At 39.3% G+C, this 17,832-nt stretch overlaps 1 protein-coding gene across 1 annotated transcript in view; it reads left to right on the top strand.

Moving 5' to 3' along the window:
- The window catches only part of VWDE (von Willebrand factor D and EGF domains), a 50,301-nt gene that overhangs the window by 8,522 nt on the left and 23,947 nt on the right, over nt 1-17,832 (top strand). Inside the window, exons 3-10 of the mRNA XM_013130018.3 lie at nt 1,836-1,901; nt 2,540-2,882; nt 7,837-8,021; nt 10,878-11,109; nt 13,996-14,255; nt 15,234-15,323; nt 16,602-16,746; nt 17,417-17,631. Coding sequence (XP_012985472.3) covers nt 1,836-1,901; nt 2,540-2,882; nt 7,837-8,021; nt 10,878-11,109; nt 13,996-14,255; nt 15,234-15,323; nt 16,602-16,746; nt 17,417-17,631 — 1,536 coding nt within the window. The remainder of the gene's footprint in view (nt 1-1,835; nt 1,902-2,539; nt 2,883-7,836; nt 8,022-10,877; nt 11,110-13,995; nt 14,256-15,233; nt 15,324-16,601; nt 16,747-17,416; nt 17,632-17,832) is intronic.

Genomic DNA, 17,832 nt, shown 5'->3' with positions numbered 1-17,832 from the left:
TCCCTTTTTTCTCTGTCACATTTTTTCTAGCATTCCTGTTATGCATGCACACACGCCTGAGCTCCACAGCATGAACTTATGTAGATAACCATTAAACCACAACAATCTAGCTGCAGCACCAGGCAAAGGACTTAGCATCAGCACAGCCACCTTCTTTTTTATCTGAATTGCTAAACTTCTGCAGTATTTTCAGCATTGCCCAAGTCCCTGCTTCTTGTCATCCAACACATCTGTTTTTTCCAATTTATCACTGTGCTCTTCCCTCTCTAATAAGTCAGTCCTGAGTCAGCAAAAGCACTTCAACTCTGCACTTCAATTCATTTAAAAAATAATTTAATTCATTCATAGACAAAGCTTAAGAGTGCATCTTAAATTGGACGTGTATTTGAAAGCTTTACTGAACAGACTGAGATTACTAAACAGGAAATTAGCCTCGGAAAAAAAATTAAAACCAACCTTAGAGCTGTCTTTATTCACTATTATTCATAAAATCCACTCTGGAAAACACTGCACAGCGCTTCAATGTCTAAATGCTCCCTAACATTGATACCATTGTGTGGTGTTTTTAGTCAAACTTTGAACTGTTCACAACAGTAATGACTTGGACTACAGAATCATTTATTGAACCTTAAATTCTTCCTTCATGGGTTTTCCTCCCAAATATCCTGCTACTTAATAATATGCACATACACAATTGTAGTTTGACTTCATATTCCACCGTGAAGGAGGTGTTTTCAGTAGTGAAAACCAATTATACATAACCTGTGATTTACTTAATCAAAACTATTTTGATTTTAAAGGTCTTCTCCAGCCTAGTTGATTCTGATTCTATGTAAAACTGTCTAAAACTTTCTGAAATCACAGCCTTCTGGATTGGCCTATGTTTCTATTATAAGCATGAGGCTGCCCTAGAATTACTTTCATTTTTCACAAATTCACTGTCACTGACACAACTCTGTGGCTGTGAGCACTGAGTACTGCTTTTGGCAATCTGTCAGCTCTTTTAACCACAATATGTTCCTGCTCGGCTGTTGCTGTAAGAGGCTACAAGGCTGATAGTAGCAGAGGGAGCTGGTAGAGCAAAACCAGCGCAGAAAAGATGAAAGGTATCTCTGCTCCAGCAGCCGTTATTGCCACCTCTTTCAGGCTCCTGCATGATCCATGATGAAAGGTGTTAATCCTCCCATAAATACCACTCCATCATGACTAGCAGGGGTCAAAGAAGTAGCTCAGTGTTTAAATTTTGTCACAGCTTCTCACCTTTCTTTCTCTCTAGGTCCTTATTTTGTAATTTGTTTTGTAAAATGCCTCTTTCTGTCCTTTTGTCCTTTTTATAAACATGCAGTTTTGGAAAAAATAAAACAAACCCCAAATTAATTTCAGATGCATGCAGCTTTTCAGGATAAAAATTGGTCACATCTGGTAACAAATAATCCTGATAGTTGAATAAACAATTAAGAAAACTCATCCTTAAAATTTCCTTAAATTCTTAGGAGAAAAGTGCCTGCTTTGGGGAACTAACAGAGTTCAAGACTGAATTCAACTCAGGCTGTGCCAACGACTCCTTTCAGAGACCCACTGCCATCACGGAGCTGAACTGCTTCTTGCAATGAAGAGGCTCAGGGGATGTGAGCAAAAGAGGACGCAGGTTACTCACATGACACTGCTGTGCCTCTGCTTCTACCCCAGGTCCTGGTATCTCCTTCTGCAGGGAAAGCGAGCCACACAGGGCAGTACCTCCAGGAAGCAGTCCTGAATGTTTTACCCTTGGAGGTGTTCAGTGGATGGCAGTAAGCTGTGCTTTAGTGTCATCAACATTTATTTGCTTGATTTAGGTCCACAAACGCTACGGAGACTGTGAAACATTTCTGTGGACTGCTGTACACCTTGGTGTGTGCAAAGTAGGTCAGTGCCTGCACAGTCTCAGGCCTACAAAGAAAAATGGTAGCATTACCAAATCTTAAATGCTGAGATTTGTCCTCTTTGTCCTCTGCTGGACATTTCAAAAGAGGCAGCCTTGAACCTTGCATGCTTGAAACTGCTCAATGTTTGCTAAACTCATTCTGCATTAGCAGTGTCAAACACAGCAAACTGATTGTTACCAAAGCAAACGTATAAACCACTTCTGGTGATCTATGTAAATGACCAAAGGTGTATAGAATCATAGAGTGGTTGGGGTGAGAAGAGGCCTTAAAACTCATCCAGTTCCAACCCCCTGCCATGGGCAGGGACACCTTCCACTAGACCAGGTTGCTCCAAACCCCATCCAACCTGGTCTTGAACACTGCCAGGGATGGGGCAGCCACAGCTTCTGTGGGCACCCTGTGCCTCACCAAAAATTTTAAACAGGCTATTTTCCAGCATTTTACTGCACATTAGTAAATAGGCACGGCTAGGGGCTGGAGGACAGAAAGAGATTGCTGCTTCATGAAGCCAACCAGCTCTGGGTCTGTCAGGAATATAGAAAAGCACCTTTACAACCCCTCCGACAAGAATCACAGAGTGTTCCGTCTCTTTTCTTGCTCAAAACCTTCTCCAGTGTGCACCCGGACAGAGGCCGCCCCGGCTCACAGGACCCAGGCTCCCCACCCCGTGCGCGGCCGCGGACACCTCACCACGACCCCCGGCGGGGCCGGGCCGGCGGGGAGGCGGGCGTAGGGCCGGGCCCGCCGCGACCCCCGCGGGAGGGGCTGCACTTAGGCGCGGGGTGGGCGCACGGAGCCTCCAGAGGAGCGCGGAGGCGCCGCGGGACAGGCAGCAGCACGTCCGTCTGTCCGCCCGGCGCGGCGGGGCCATGCCGGGGGTGTCCGCCGCCGCCCGCCGCCTGTGGCTGTGCGCCGCAGTGCTGGGGTGCCTGGCGGCGGCGCGGCCCCGCCGCAGAGGTAAGCGGCAGCAGGCAGCGAGCGGGGCAGCGGGCGAGGGAGGTGTGGGCGGTGGCTCGGGAAGGACAGCGCCTGCCCGCAGCCCCGCCGGTGCTGAGGCAGCTCCGGGCAGCGGCCGGGTCAGGCCCCAGCCGGCGCCCGCACATGGCTTGTGTCCAGGGCCCGTAGTAACGTGTAACGAGTTTCAGTGGAGGAGGCTTAACTTTATGAACTGACAGAGTAGGAATTGTCATTGTCACAGTGCACCTGCAGGGTAACCTACCTGAGAACACCGAAGGGCAGGACTGTGAATGCTCCCACTCTCTCGTGCTTGCTGTCCGTTCCCCGTGTGCTGGAGCACGCACAGCCGTACCTGGGACCTCTGAAGTGCTGTGCACGACCTGTGCAAAATCCGTGTCTGTATTTCAGGTTTCTGAGAGAAGACCCTCATAAAGGGTAGATACTGTAGTGCATTACATTGACAGCTACGAGCATAGATTTTACTTTTTCCAGAAGCTGCACAACTCTTTACTACCTTTACAAAATACCCCTTAGGCTGAGGACGTGGGTGGTTCAAAAGTGTTTTAACACCCGTTCAAGTAAGGTTATTTTGATTCTGTTTTCTTCGTTGTTCTGTGTGCAGGAGTATTCATATACTTATTGCATTGCAGTGCTGTCATTGCTACATTTGTGGTCATGTTATGATCATGATCTTGTATATGTCTTGTCCAAGCAAGCACTATCTTTCGGGTAACTAGTTACAGTCATTTTTACATTTTGCTTTAAAAGTGTTACCTGAAGTAATTATTGCAGGATAACTTCTTCCAAAAGCTGAACTCTTTATTCTAGTACTTTGGAAGCATTTAAATCCACAGATACATCTAAGCCCTTTTGTTAAATGCAGTCCTTGTTCTGATTTCTGTCTTGGGATATTGATACAATGCATCCTTTACAATCAATAAATGCAAGAAAAAGCATGTTAAAGGTCTAAGTGGGCACTTACTAACGGCATTATTTTGTTTGTCTGTAGTCATTTGCCAGACCCACACCTTTGGGCAGCAGGAGATAGAAACCAGTAAGCTATTTGTGCCTGAGGTACTGAGTTGCCAGTCCTGCCACTCTGCCTGTGCCATGCTTGCACTACCTGAGTGGCTCCTTTTCCTGTCTCTGCTCTGGTTGGCACTCAGCAGTCCTTAGTCCCTGACTGCTCCATAATGCTGGAAACATTATGGACAGGTGGAAAGTCATCAGCCCCTCTCTACATATGGATTGGAATAGACATGTGAACAGGGAATTGAAAAGTCCTTCCTTTCTGGAACTCATTTTCCACCCGAGTGCCTCAGAGGCAAACATCAGGAGCCACTTAATTATCTCTTTGTGGAAAGTGAGCTCCTGTGTTGATTTCAAGAACCTCTTTTGGTTAATGTGTGATGTTGAGGGTACCTATTACCTGACTCAGCTTGTGGCAGTAATGGTACAAACCCCAATGTGTTGGCAGAGTTTTCAGTGTATCTCTCCCAAAAGGCTCATCCACCAGCACAATGCTATCCTTGTACTTAAGATGTTGCAAAAGTTGAATTCCTTTGCAGCTTAGGGTCACATTTCTCAGTATCTGGCAGGACCAAGTAGGTCTGGGATGGATCCAGGCAAAGCTCACTGTATTAATCCTGAAGACAGTCAGGAAAAAGCAAATATGGAATGAAATTCTTCTTGGCATGCAGAGACCTCAGTTAAAGAACAGTAGAGAGCCATATGCAGTACACAGGGTGTTTGTGGAAAGCACAGAATGTGATAAGTAAACTCAAATTCTAGGGAAACAGCTGTGATTTTCCCAAGACAGATTGCTTGTTCAGCAGACAGTATGTAGCATCTGGACCTCCAAAAAAAATGGGAGAGTTTGACTTTCTAGAAACAAGTCTCCTCAGACTCTATTGCACGTGTTGTCTCTAGGATAAGTTAAACCACTGGTGCACAATCTACAATGTAAGCTGAATGCCATGGCCTTAATTCTTAAGTACTTATTTGTATATTTTATAATTAGAACTCCATTATTCTAAAGGAAATATTTAAAATTAAAGCTATTAAATCACTAATACATTTAAAGGTCTGAAAAGAAATAATTAAAAAGAATATTCCCATATATATGGAAAGATTTCCATCAAGAATAATCATGCTTAAATGATAAATTCAGTTGCAACTAACATGACTTTTCCATTTTGTGTCAGAAAATGTTAGAACATTTTGTGATTGTGGGTGAAGTTGAGTCAGCAGTAGCACATACATCTTGCTGTACTTTAATGTTCTCCACCCCACGCAGAGCTGGTAGGTAAGCTTGCCCTGTGGGTAAGCTTCCTTAGTGCTTTCAAGTCATCAGACCGTGTTTTCAGTTCCTTATTATTTTGTCAGCCCTTGACATGGGCTGAACGTTGTTGGGTGTTAGACACAGGTGAAGCCTTGCTGGAGCACTGCAGCAAAATCAGTATTTGTAATTGAGAATTAAGTTTGAAAGAATGCTTATGTCAAAAATTATTTTTTTATACATCCTGAATAAGGAAATCATGATGTCAGTGGAAAATTTAGCCAACATTCTTCTTAAATGCCTTTGATTTGAGTAGGGATCTGCAGGGGCAACTTCTTCCACACACAACACAGCAGTGATTTCTCGTCTATATGTCCTTAATGATATTTACGATAGTTTTACTTGTTTCTGCTGTTGCCAGACAGCACATCAGTTACACTTGGATGTGTAATAAAATAATTTAATTTTTATTATTGATGAAGACAGCTATTTTCAGTTGTTTTGCAGAATGAGAAAGAAAAGGAAAGAAAAGAAAGAAAAAAATTAACCAGTGTTAAGCAACATGAGATTTCCTAGCATTAACTATGGAAATATTAGCATACAACTAAAAAAGAAGAAAGAATACACAAAGAGCTGGGTGACATTTTAAAGTGATGTGCATAATAATAAGAAACATATAATTTGATCTTTAGTAGGATTTATGACCCTATTACAAGTGAGTACAGTCAGCTGTTTTAAAGATCTATCAAACAATGATCTAATTAAACTGTGGAGGAAAAGAAAATAAAGACTTGTCTCATGTTTAACTTGATTTATTAATGGAAGAGGTAACGGATATTAATTGTATCAGGAGTGATTCAGTTACAGGAAAGAAAACTAATGAGAGTGCTGTATGAAAGGGAGAATTTCCCAGTAAAATACAGAAGACAGGAAGAAACTTTCACCATGGTTCATAAACTGCTGTGCTGTAGCTTGCTTGGAAAACATTACAATAACACACATGACTGACCTGTGGTTCTTCAAGGGCTTTTCTTCAAATTCCGATGAAGGATAAACTCTTGATAAGGTCAAATTGTGTGGACACAAATAGCCTACAGGCTACTGCCAGCATCTTAGAAGCACAGTGGTGGCACAGTCAATCACATTGACTTCCCTGGGCCCTTAGAGGATAGAATATAGAGCTATTGTTACCTGCCTGGGTAACCTAAAGCCGTATCAGATTAACTCTTCAGTTTTTGAAAGACTATAGGATTCTCATACTGTGCTTGAAAGAGATTAAGTTCACTCTTTCACTGGGGCATCTTCGCCATTTAAAGGAAGGGAATTACCTGGCTTTGAAAATGTTGTATAATTGTGGTTATAATGTGGTATAGTAATGGACAATGACATGAAAAATGTGGAAGATAGTTCATTATTGCATGATTAGAACCCAAATGTGTTTGTAATCAGTGACACAATTACACCATGCAAAATATGGGACAAAGACAGAAAAACTTGGGAGTGAAAATTGAAGATCTGAGTGTTAATATTAAAAACATAAAATTATAGAGATTTTTTTATAGCTGCATTTTTTTTTAATTCATTAGTAGCACAGTAGAGGCAAGAATTAACTGTATCATTCAATATAACCTGAAATTCCTTTCACAGTCAGCATCAGTTGGTATCCATTTTTAAAAGCAAGGTTAATAAATAGGTGTAATTTTAAACATCATTTATTTATAAACATCCTCTTACTTTATTTTCCCCTACTTTAATTTTCCAAACACATTCCTCAGCAAGAATGGCTATTCAGTATGTTGCATGCAAATATGCCATTAGCCGGAACCTTTATTGTCACTGGCTTTGACAAGAATCAACTCAGCTGCCAGATCAGACTCAGAAATTCTGGCATTCTGCTTTATTTTTGAACAAGTTTGCCTTTAAAACAAACTGTTGTAAAGAGCTGTTCAGATTCTCATCCTTCATTGTATCTATCAGTAACTTTAAAGAATTTTGTCTTGAGCCCACAAGGTCTCTTAGATGTCCAAAAATATGTCTGTCAGTTGTATTTACATTGTTAAAATTTAGCATGCCAGTTATGCAAAATGACTTAAAATGTGTAGCTAAGTATCTGCCCATTTCAGCACACACTTCTGCTGAGATGCATATGTATACATACAAACTGTATGAACTACCTCTCATACGTCTGAAAGAATTCTTCATTGCATGCATAGAAACTCTGTAAAATACTATCCTGTTTCCATAAGACCTTTTGATAATCCTTACTCCTCTTGAGGTAAGATTCTGATTCTCTCATGTATCTGACACCCCGTTTTTATTCAGGTTATTAGATTTCATAAACATCAGTGGAACTAGAAAGTCAAAATTAGGAAAGAAAGTGTAAACATATTCCCTTACACCATTTTTACATCTAGGGTAAATGGCTAACGTGATTATTAGTTTGCATTTATTGTCAAGCTAAAAGAGGGAAAGTTATCACATGATGAATTCTGTTAAATTTTTTAGGTGCCAACATACCTATTTGTTGTTGTTACTAAGGCTGGAATGTGTTTTTCAGTAAAAGTAGCTTTACATCATATTGCACAATGTCCTTGTTTTGCCATTACAAATACTTACCTTTTCTAACACACTTGTTAGGCATTCCACCTTGACACTCCGCTTACTCTTGCTCCACAGCTCTTGAATGCTCTCCTGGTGGGCATCAGATTCTGCAGAGCCCTTACCGAAGCATTGATTTTGATTCATCTCACCTCCAGCAGTCAGCTATTCAGGATTTAATATGTGACCATTCCTTAACACCAGGATGGTACCGCTTTATGATATTTGATAAGCCTGCTGAGATGCCGACCAAGTGTGTGGAGGTATTGTTACAACTCATTTGATTATGAAAAATATATATTTATTTGTGAGAATTTTCCAGTAGGATACATACAAAAAAAGAAGATGGTTGTGAAGACTTATGTACAGGAATACAGAGTATCTGTTCTCTCTGAATACTTGCATATAATAAAATGTATTAACTGGACAATTAAGTCTTACCACTGAAAATTCTATATTGAAAGGGCAACAGCAGAGGATGATAAATTACATTCCCTTTAGACACTCAAAACCTGCCATTTGTAGTCCTTGCTAAAGATGTTCTCAGTGGTAGTGTAGCAGGGATATCACATTCTAAAGCTGCAACTGTGTGATGGTCAGTCTGTTAGGAAGGCCAGTGAAAGGTGTGTAAACACCTGCAGCCGCATGAAACCAGTAATTGTGGAGTTTTTAAAGTGATCATATTAGAAGAGATTATTTCTAAAATAACTTTGACTATCAGAGCTAACTGAAGATTAATTGCCTTGTCTTCTGCAAGTCCCCTAAGATTCAAAAATTACTTGAAATATTTAATACTTTAGACTTGTAGTCTTGTAGTGCTTTATTTTGGAGCATACCAACACCTCTGTATGGTTATATTATAAGATGATAAATCTTTGTAGTTTCCTATTTTAAAACATTTCTTTCTTAAAAAAACACCAAAAAAACCTATAAAAATATAATTAGAATATTTTACCCATGATTTTTCTCATTAATTGAAGTTGCCTGGTCACAGTTTCTTTAAAAAACAGAAAGAAAAGAAAAGCTCAACAATAAAATGCTTTAAAAGGAATACTAACCAGTTAAAACATATTAATAAAATTGAGTTTATAGCAGCCCCTCTTTTTTTAAATTATGTATTTTATTAAATCTTTACATTAGTATAAAGCCATGAAGTACCTTTAATGTGCAGCTGACCAAAGGACTCAGAGGGACGTGTTACGGAGGCTACTGTTATCCAGGCTTTTATACTGCAAAAACCTAGGAAAAAAATTATTCCTGAAGGAATTCCTTTCACTTAGATTTAATACAAACAGATTAACTAAATCATTGGATTTTCTCAAAAAGGATACTTTTATGCAGAGAATGAGTGTGATAAACCAGGGGAAGAACCAGTGTGTTTTGCAGAACAGAGGTTAAACTAGCAAAATACCTGCTCAGATCATCCAGGAAAGTTATAGAAACCTGACCAAAGTTCTCAGTCAGTCAATAGTAAATATTTGTTAAAAATAGGCTACCATGCTAACATAGAGGTGCCCATATAATTACAGTTGGAAAGAGCTGAATTCAAAACTTACTTAGCAAATGAAATGTATGCATTGGCATCTGCTTCTTTGCATCTGTTGACAGAAACCAGACATCTATTTTGAAATCTCAAAGTCAAAATATTAAAACCAAACTAAAATGGATGTCTTGTTTCGGAAGTTTCCTCCTTTCCTTCCCTTTAGGAGAACTTTTATTGTAGCTATATTTAATCCTTGTCAGAGATTTAGACCCTGTTAAACAATCCATCCTATTTCTGCCTATTTCTCATTATTTCTATTTGCTGGATGGATGATAGGCTCAGATATTCTAGATTAAGAAAGAAAAGTATTCTTTTGAGATAAGTAATTGCTTAATGAGTCTGCAGTTACTCTTTAGACCACGAGATCTAAACACAAGAGGATCTGAGACTTTGTTTTACTATCAGGTGAAAGAAAATATTTAAGGCAATGTATAAGGGTCCTCCAAATCTCACAATTTCAGATTTAGTTTTCATGTAAATATTTGCCAGATGCTGGCTTTAACACACTGTGTCTTTCTAGGTATTTCTCTTCAGTTTGGTTTCTGCAGCACGTGAAAGACAGGAGGTGATCTTTAACTCATTCTGATAACCCATGAACCAGATTCCTCCTTTGTCTCCTTTTCTCAGGATTCATTTTCTCTATTTCACTGGTAAACTCTTGTATTTGCTAAATCAGATTTACGCTACAGTTACCCCAAGTGATACTACTGTTAAGTTGTGACCAGCATGTCAGCTTACTTGACCTGAAGACCTCACATAGCCACCTGCAGTGTGAGGGGTGAAGATTATTCCACAGCACACATCTCATCCATGAGGAGAAACATTGAACAAGGCTTTTGTTCTCAAAAGGGGGAACAGCAGCCCTCTTAAATCACCTGTTCAATCAGCATCTGAACCACAGACCTTGTGGAGCCTATTGCTTTGTAAACACCAAAGGATTTAGGGTTGCTACAAAGCCTGTACAAAATTGTTACAGGGGGGTGCTACAGGCATATCTGTTTCTAAAGGTGAAGAATTGAAAGACAGACAGGGCTTATCAGGTGTCTTGCATTTTTGGTGAGGGCTGAAAGTCAGTAACCTTGCATCAGCTGGCCACATCTCTTAGAAGAAATCCAGCAGGTTATCTGAGCCTTCAGTCCGTGGCAAAGGGCAAATGAAATACGTCAGCTTTAGAACTTTTAGTTGATCTACCCCATATTTGCTGTGCTCCGGTGGCATTCACACACTTTCTATAGGTTAATGGTTGTGGAGTAAGTCACTAAGCCATAGCACAGCTGTTAGGTTTTTGGGGCAAGATACTCAGGTGTGGCTCTTGGTTAAGGTCTTCAGATAGTGAATTATAGTCTGTCTTTAAAAACGCAAATTCATTAGACTTGGAGAAGGACTTAAGTCTCTTTTGTGTGTATTTGTATTTAACTTGGAGAAGGAAAGTAATCAACCCCTCAGTTATACTGTCTAAACTTTCCTAAAAGCTCATGCAGGAAATTAAATGGATATATATGCACCTCTCATTAAAGCACAACTGCAGTTTGATAAAGCATTAACCATTTTCTGATGTTTTTCTCTGGTGCTGAAGATGAATCACTGCGGTACTCAAGCCCCTGTCTGGTTATCTCTGAGGGAGTCAGAATCCATGCCTCAACCCGGTGAGATCAAACACTTAACAGCTTGTGCTACATGGCAGTTTTTCTTCAGCACTTCAAAAGATTGCTGTCTTTTCCGAATCCCTGTCAGTGTGAGGAACTGTGGAGATTTCTTTGTTTACTTACTGCAGCCCACCCAAGGATGCATGGGGTATTGTGCAAAAGGTGAGAAAATGCGTGCTGTAACTCAGCAAAGTGTATGTGTTTATGTGTAGGTGTGTTTCTCTGGTATTTGGCTGAACAGAAACATCTAGAAATACTTAGATATGTTAAAATTTCTTGCAATCCTTATTTCTAATACTGATACAAAAGAAAAGTTACTCAGTATGGTTAGATGGGTTTACACCACCCCTTTCTAACTTACATTTAGTATTCTGGTATTGTTCAAACCCGCAAACTTAACCGTTGAAATTTTCTATATGAGGTGGCAATATAAGATGCATCTAGAAGTCGAAATTCAGAGTATCTACAATGGCACTCATACTTTGCAAATACCCATTACTGAATATGTGTACAATTGCGTGTCAGAGTAAATATTGTTTAGTAACTTGACCAAACTCTATTTAGATCAATTATTGCTTAGCACCATTAGAAGTATTTTTTTTTACTGTAACTCATCTTTCTGGAGAGCATATCGATTGTTGCTAGAAGAAAATTCAACACAGAAATGCTCTACTGACGCACAGTTTATTAGTACTGTCGGAAAGAACTTGACTCCTTTTGCAATTTCTTGCTTTGTCTTGGACCTTTGTGCTGCAAGTGTATTGGTGTTGACAGCTCAAAACTTCCATAGTTCATTATCCATGCCACATGTTTTAGATAACTAAAGGATGGCATGGTTAAATCCTCACAGTTATAAATGCTGTGAAGCAGTGACAAATAAGTGGATTAGGAAATTCTTATCAGCTTGTATAACATATCCTTGTGAAAATACTAGCAATATTTCTATGCATCATATACTGTATTGCTCTAAGTCGTATTCTGTATTACCAACTGCTTTCAAAAGCTTAATAGCAAAACTATCAGTGGGCTTTCTGGTGCTTTATCGGTCCATCAGTATACCTTTAGATCCTATTGCTGAGGCATTCTGCAAGGTTTTATTGACAGTAAAAAAAAAGGCCAGAAATTGAACATTTCAGCATGCCATTGACTGAAGCAGTGAAGAACGCCTGCACTGCCAGACCTTGCATTTAGTTTGGGTGATGGCTCATGAAGAGAAAGAGGGTATAAAAAACAGGCAGCGAGCTGGCAAATTTTTACTGCTTCAAAACAAAGGAGGCAAGAAACATAACTGGTCTGGCTCTGCTGAATACTGTAAATCTGAAATGCATTTTGAGTTTAAAAGCTCTCTTTTAGAATGATGTTTTCATAAGAAGTTCATTGTACTGTCATGCTGCTTTTTACATATAGGTTACCATGTGTACTGTGTTTTCTCTGTAACACTTGGTAGCTGTAAACACCTGATGCAAATTTTCAGTCTCTATATGCTAAGGAATTCAAGCATTGTAACACTTGAGTGGAACATCAAAATCTGCTCTTCGTTCTTTTTGGTAAATGGGCTTTTCAGTGTTGCTGATGCCCTTTGGACTTAATTTCAATGGGGTGGCTAATCTCTTTCTACTCCTGGTAAGAATGCATTGGTGTTTTAATGTTTAATAAAAGTTCCACTTGATTTTTTGTTTGTTTTATAACATTCAAAGTACCAAACAATAGCAATGAACAAGCACTTTTTTTTAGGCACATGTACGAAAGATGATTTTTTTCAAGGAAGGTTTGGACTGTATTTTGCTGTCCAGAGCTACAGTTAATGAATGAGCATTCAGATTGTGGATTTGGGGAGATAAAATATATATTCAACAGAATAATTTAATTCTTTTTTATTCACTAACAACATCTATAAATACTGTCTGGGTACATCTGCAGTAAAAGATGTGAAGGTGGTGGAATATTCTGTACCCTTCCTCCCAGGTGTAGCTTATCTACTTGTGGTTACCAACACAAGGCTTTGTTGTGACTGCTGTGGTAATTGTGTATGGATCCAATTACAAGATTGCTCCTGTTCTGCTAGTTTCAACTTCAATTAGCGCTTTGTGATATTTGGTGTATTTTTAACACAGGGCACTAATTTAAGAGGATTGGTGTACATACTCTGTATGCATGCGAATATACAATTTAAGAGCAATTTATAGTTATTTCAGATGCAAAGCCACAGACCTGTGATCCTGAGGGAAGGGAAATTCAAGGCGCCTGTAGCAGTGAGTATTTTCTTTTGATTTTCAAGATTTTCAGTGCATCTGTGACACAATAATGTCAACACTTTGTCATATTTTGTCTTGAATAAAAACATGTTTGTGTTCTCAACAGTATTGCTCAGTCTGTTGCAAAATGAGCAGTTTGGAGGTAATTTCAGACCTTGGTTTACAAATGTAATTTCTCAGCATAATGTGCAGAATAGAGTGTTTAAAAGAATTTAAAAAATGCTGGTTTACAGATTACCTCGATTCTTTGGGTGTCAGGTATAAGACGAATCTACAGATCATACTGTTGCTGAATCTGTTCCTTTTTACATAGCCCTTTTTGGTTTTCCTGTTTCCCACTTCTTCCCCCCAGCCCCCCTCCTTTCTTCATAAATAAAGATACTCTTCTGTCAGACACATTTCTTTGCAGGCTACTCTCTCCTGTCAGGTAAAATAATGAATTGTATTTTATTGCCTTGGCGGGACTTTTTATTTGCATGGTTGTTCTTGCTTGCTTTGGTTTGGGTTTTTTTGTTTCCCTACTCTTCAGCACCTCCCTATTGGCTATAATGTAATCAAAGACTGATAAAGAGTTTTTTCTGCTTTTAATAATTAATACAAGGAATTTACCCATTTTCTGATTCTCTAAGAAACTATGTAATATTCCCCCATATGAAAAAGGTAAATATTATTTTGCAAATAAATTTTTAAATATTATTTGGTAAATATGGCAAAATATATGTCAGTGTGTCATTTCATCCAGTACTGCTTTTGCAAAGAATAAAAAGCACAAACCACACTTCTGTTTGACCAGGTAACATGGCTCCTTCATTATCTTCAGCTGTGTCACCACCACTACCAGCCATTCCTGAAGTTGTAGCAGAACTGATCAAAGGCAGCATTTATCTAAGGTGTACCTTTGGCATTCCTTCTGCAAACAGCTCAGTTGGATTCACTATAACTTGGTCAAGACTTTCTCCTGAAGGTATCAAAGAAGAACTGAAACATGAAACAACGTTTCATGGCTTCTCACTTCTAGAGCTAGATGGGATAAACGTCAGACTGGGAGACAGAGTATGTTAAAATGAAATTATTATCTCTTTGTGTCTTTGTGAATATGTCTCAGTAGACGCTAACAGTTGCTAGAGAGAGTTCCAGCACCTTCCTGTATAATTTTTCTTGACAGGCACATACTGCCTCTAGTTGTTGCTTATATCAACAGTGCCCATGTGAATGTGGAAATACCATAGAACATATCAGTAATTATTACTGCCGTTAATGTTTTGAGACTGTTTGTCTCAGGACAGTACAGTGTGCATCTAGGGGATAAATATTAAAGTTACATCTTATTCATTCTGTACTGTGATTTTCTGTGATACTATAAAGAGGATCTTTGCATGCAGCTGCATCCGAGAGGCTGTAAGAGCCAGAGGTTGTGAGAAGCTGTGCTGTTGATTCATTAGATAGATTTCTTTACTCTGACTCAATAATGCACTGCTGCTTGATGGTTTTGTCTCTAGGATTGGATTTAAATGGTTTTATCTCTGGCACCAAAAGCCATGGGAATACCTGCATTACTTTGTGTGACAGCAGAATCAAGACCTGGGCTTGAGAAACTTAAGCATTGGAAAATCTATAAGCTCTACCTCAATATACCAAAATACAGGTTAATTTTTCTTGGCCAGATAAAAACACAGAAAAGCACATGGTGGCATGCATGTATGTTCAAGCCAAAGCCAGACTGCTTGCATGGGCTATGGACAACAATAGCAATTGCTAATCCTCAAAAATCCTTTGGAGACTACTTGAATAGCTGCCTGACAGTGTTAGTTTGGTGACATTCAAAAGTAAAGGCACAGTCATAAACATGCGAGGCAAAGGTCTTGATCTATGTTTTCCTTAAGCAGCACTGTTGGCAATGGGTAACTTTTGGTAGAAACAGATGACTGGGCCTCATGAATCTATCAACCTGACCCATGATGGCTGGGTTTTGTCTTCACATGTCCATTTCATACCAAAAATGTATTCTGTTATGCTGATTTCGCCCTACAGGTGTACTGTAGCAGTTCTGCTTTTTTTGTGGAGAAGCCAGCTATTCAAAGTTCTTCTGTCGAGAGCAAGGAATTTTTTGCTGGCATTAAGGTAATTTTGACAGAAAATGTTTTACTTAGTGGGAATCTGAGTATTGCTACAGCAGTCAGTCCTCTGAGTAGAAGGCACTCAGTAGGTATTAACTGTAAATTAAGAGCATATGTTGTTGGTTATAGTGAACCTAAATTTGTCAAAAAGCAGAAGAGTCAGAGTTGTCTCTGTGCTCATCAAGGCGCAGGAAAGCTGAATTGGCAGCTCACATACATAAGTGAAAGACTTGATTTCCAGCAGAAATCAGATCTGAGCCCTGGTACACTGTTATCCATTATGTTTAACTGCTCCTGGTTTTTCTGGCATGACTTTGGATTATGCCAGCAGGCTCTCCCAGCACGTGGTTCACAGGATAACCCAGGCCAGGGCCCCTTCCATCTGTCCATGGGAGTAAGGGAAGGGTGAGGATGATCTCATCTGGGCTTGGAGACGAAAACTGGGACATGAGCTGTGCCATGCCACTTAGAGGCCAAGCTCCAAACTAATTTTAATTCCTGCTGTGAATATAGCTATAGGGACCCATTTGCTGGCTAGGAATGGGCCCAAATCCCAGAAAGATATACTGCATGTCATTGCATGTTTGGCATGAACCTGTTGACTTAAGGATTTGCCCATCATAAAATTAAGCCTGAGCTTATGTTTCTGAAGGATCATGGCCCAGATTTATCTCGTGTAAGTGTAAATATGTAGTGTACAGTGCAATGTGTGAATGCATTACTTTTGTTGTCCTGAGAGGCTGTGTTCAGGATTTCACCCTGTGTACAACACTCAGTTGTAGGCCTCTGTTACTGATCTCTAGTTGCATTTTTGATTATGCATCTATAGTGAACTGTGTTGTACGTTTACAGAGAGGAACACCAAGAGAAATATGGTACTTCCAAATTCTTTTGGGACATTGCTGCCTGGAGGTAGCTTCCCCTTCCCTTCCTCCCAGACAATACAACTTATTGTATTGTATTTTAGCTTTCAGAAGTTACACAAAGAATACATTTCTGTGATGCTCCTTACCTTCCTAGGTAGCCTTTACTCTTGCCTTTTCCTTATCTATGCCCCTTATTGCCACCTCTTCAATATTCTTGTATTTTGTATGTGTCCTCATCTTTACCCCAGTATGCCGCTGTGCTTCACACCATCTAAAAGCCTGATGAAATGGAGCAGGCCATGCACCATGCCATTCCATCTCTTTAGGTTTTTATACTGTATTCCTTGCTGGTTAATAAGCAGTGCTGTAGTTTACTATCAAAGCTTGTGTTTTAAGTACAATTTCTTCTGTGCTAGATACATCCAGAAACATATGATATATCAGAAAATGGGAAGGAATACAGACTGGCAATAGAAAGTAGCATTCCTATTCCTTGTCCTGAGTTTAGCCAGCTTGAAGGTGACTGCAAAATCTCTTTAACATTACATACTTTTGATGAAGGTAAGTATTACCCTGATTTTTCTTGCATTTTGTATATTTAATGTGTTTTTTTCCGAATATTGTTCTTTGGAGATGCTGTTACATTGTAAATACTACCAAAAATGTTAAAACAAAATATCCACAGGCTATATGTACTGCTGCTGAAAATATGGAAGAATGTGTCCATAATGTACTACTTGGGAGCAGATGGTTTTGGCAGCTATGAATATTGGACCTATATTCTTTGAGTACACAGAATGCCCAAATGCTTGTAAAGTTTATAATTTGGTTCATTTTGTTAGCCTGTTGTGTTGCAAATGTTGTATATGCTGCAATCATTAAGTCCTCATTTTTTACTATTACTACCATTTTCTGTAGTACTTTTTCAAGCCCAAGTCCTGTGAACCCCAGGAGGAGCCTTGCCTGTGCAAACAACCATTTTTGTGTCACATTAGGAAGCCTATCATGATTTCCATTTGTCTAGCAAAATGTAAAATTCAAAACCATTTTCTTGGGTGTGTGTGTGAAGACGTAGAGAGGGAGGTTTGCATGACCAAACACAAGAAAAATGCGTAATTATTTTAATTTATTAAAATATTTGTAAATAAGTTAGTAGCTACATTAACAGTAGTATATAAAATGTGACTTACTTAGCAGAAAACTCACTAATGATGTGTTTTTATTAAAACAGGTAAAGAGCAGTTAGGTTTAAACTTGGCTCTTTCTTCTTGTCATGTGGATCTTCTCCAGAAGCCCTGCAATAACGGAATTTGTAGTCAAGCTGTAATTTATTTCACTGCTGTGACAGACTTTATGCAGGATGGAGACAGAATTACCAGAATTGCAGTCAAACCTATATCCAGTGAGAATTTCCTGTGGAATGGCTATGTTCCAGAAAGCACACAGGTTGAAAATCTTCATGCTAAGCTCTGTAAACTGCCCAGAAATGTGGCTGATGTTAATGAAGCTTCTATTCCAGTTACAACTTGCTGACTCACATTAAGATTTCTAAGTGGTCAATTTCCCATTGTTTTATTTTCATTGCATTGCTGCATTTTTGTTTGAATTATTATTTACAGTTTAATGTTGACACAACAGCTCAGATTG

Source organism: Melopsittacus undulatus, chromosome 1 (genome assembly GCF_012275295.1).
Source record: "Melopsittacus undulatus isolate bMelUnd1 chromosome 1, bMelUnd1.mat.Z, whole genome shotgun sequence".
Lineage (NCBI taxonomy): Eukaryota > Metazoa > Chordata > Aves > Psittaciformes > Psittaculidae > Melopsittacus > Melopsittacus undulatus.
Note: the sequence above shows the minus strand (reverse complement) of the source record. Positions and strands in the feature narration are given on the sequence as shown.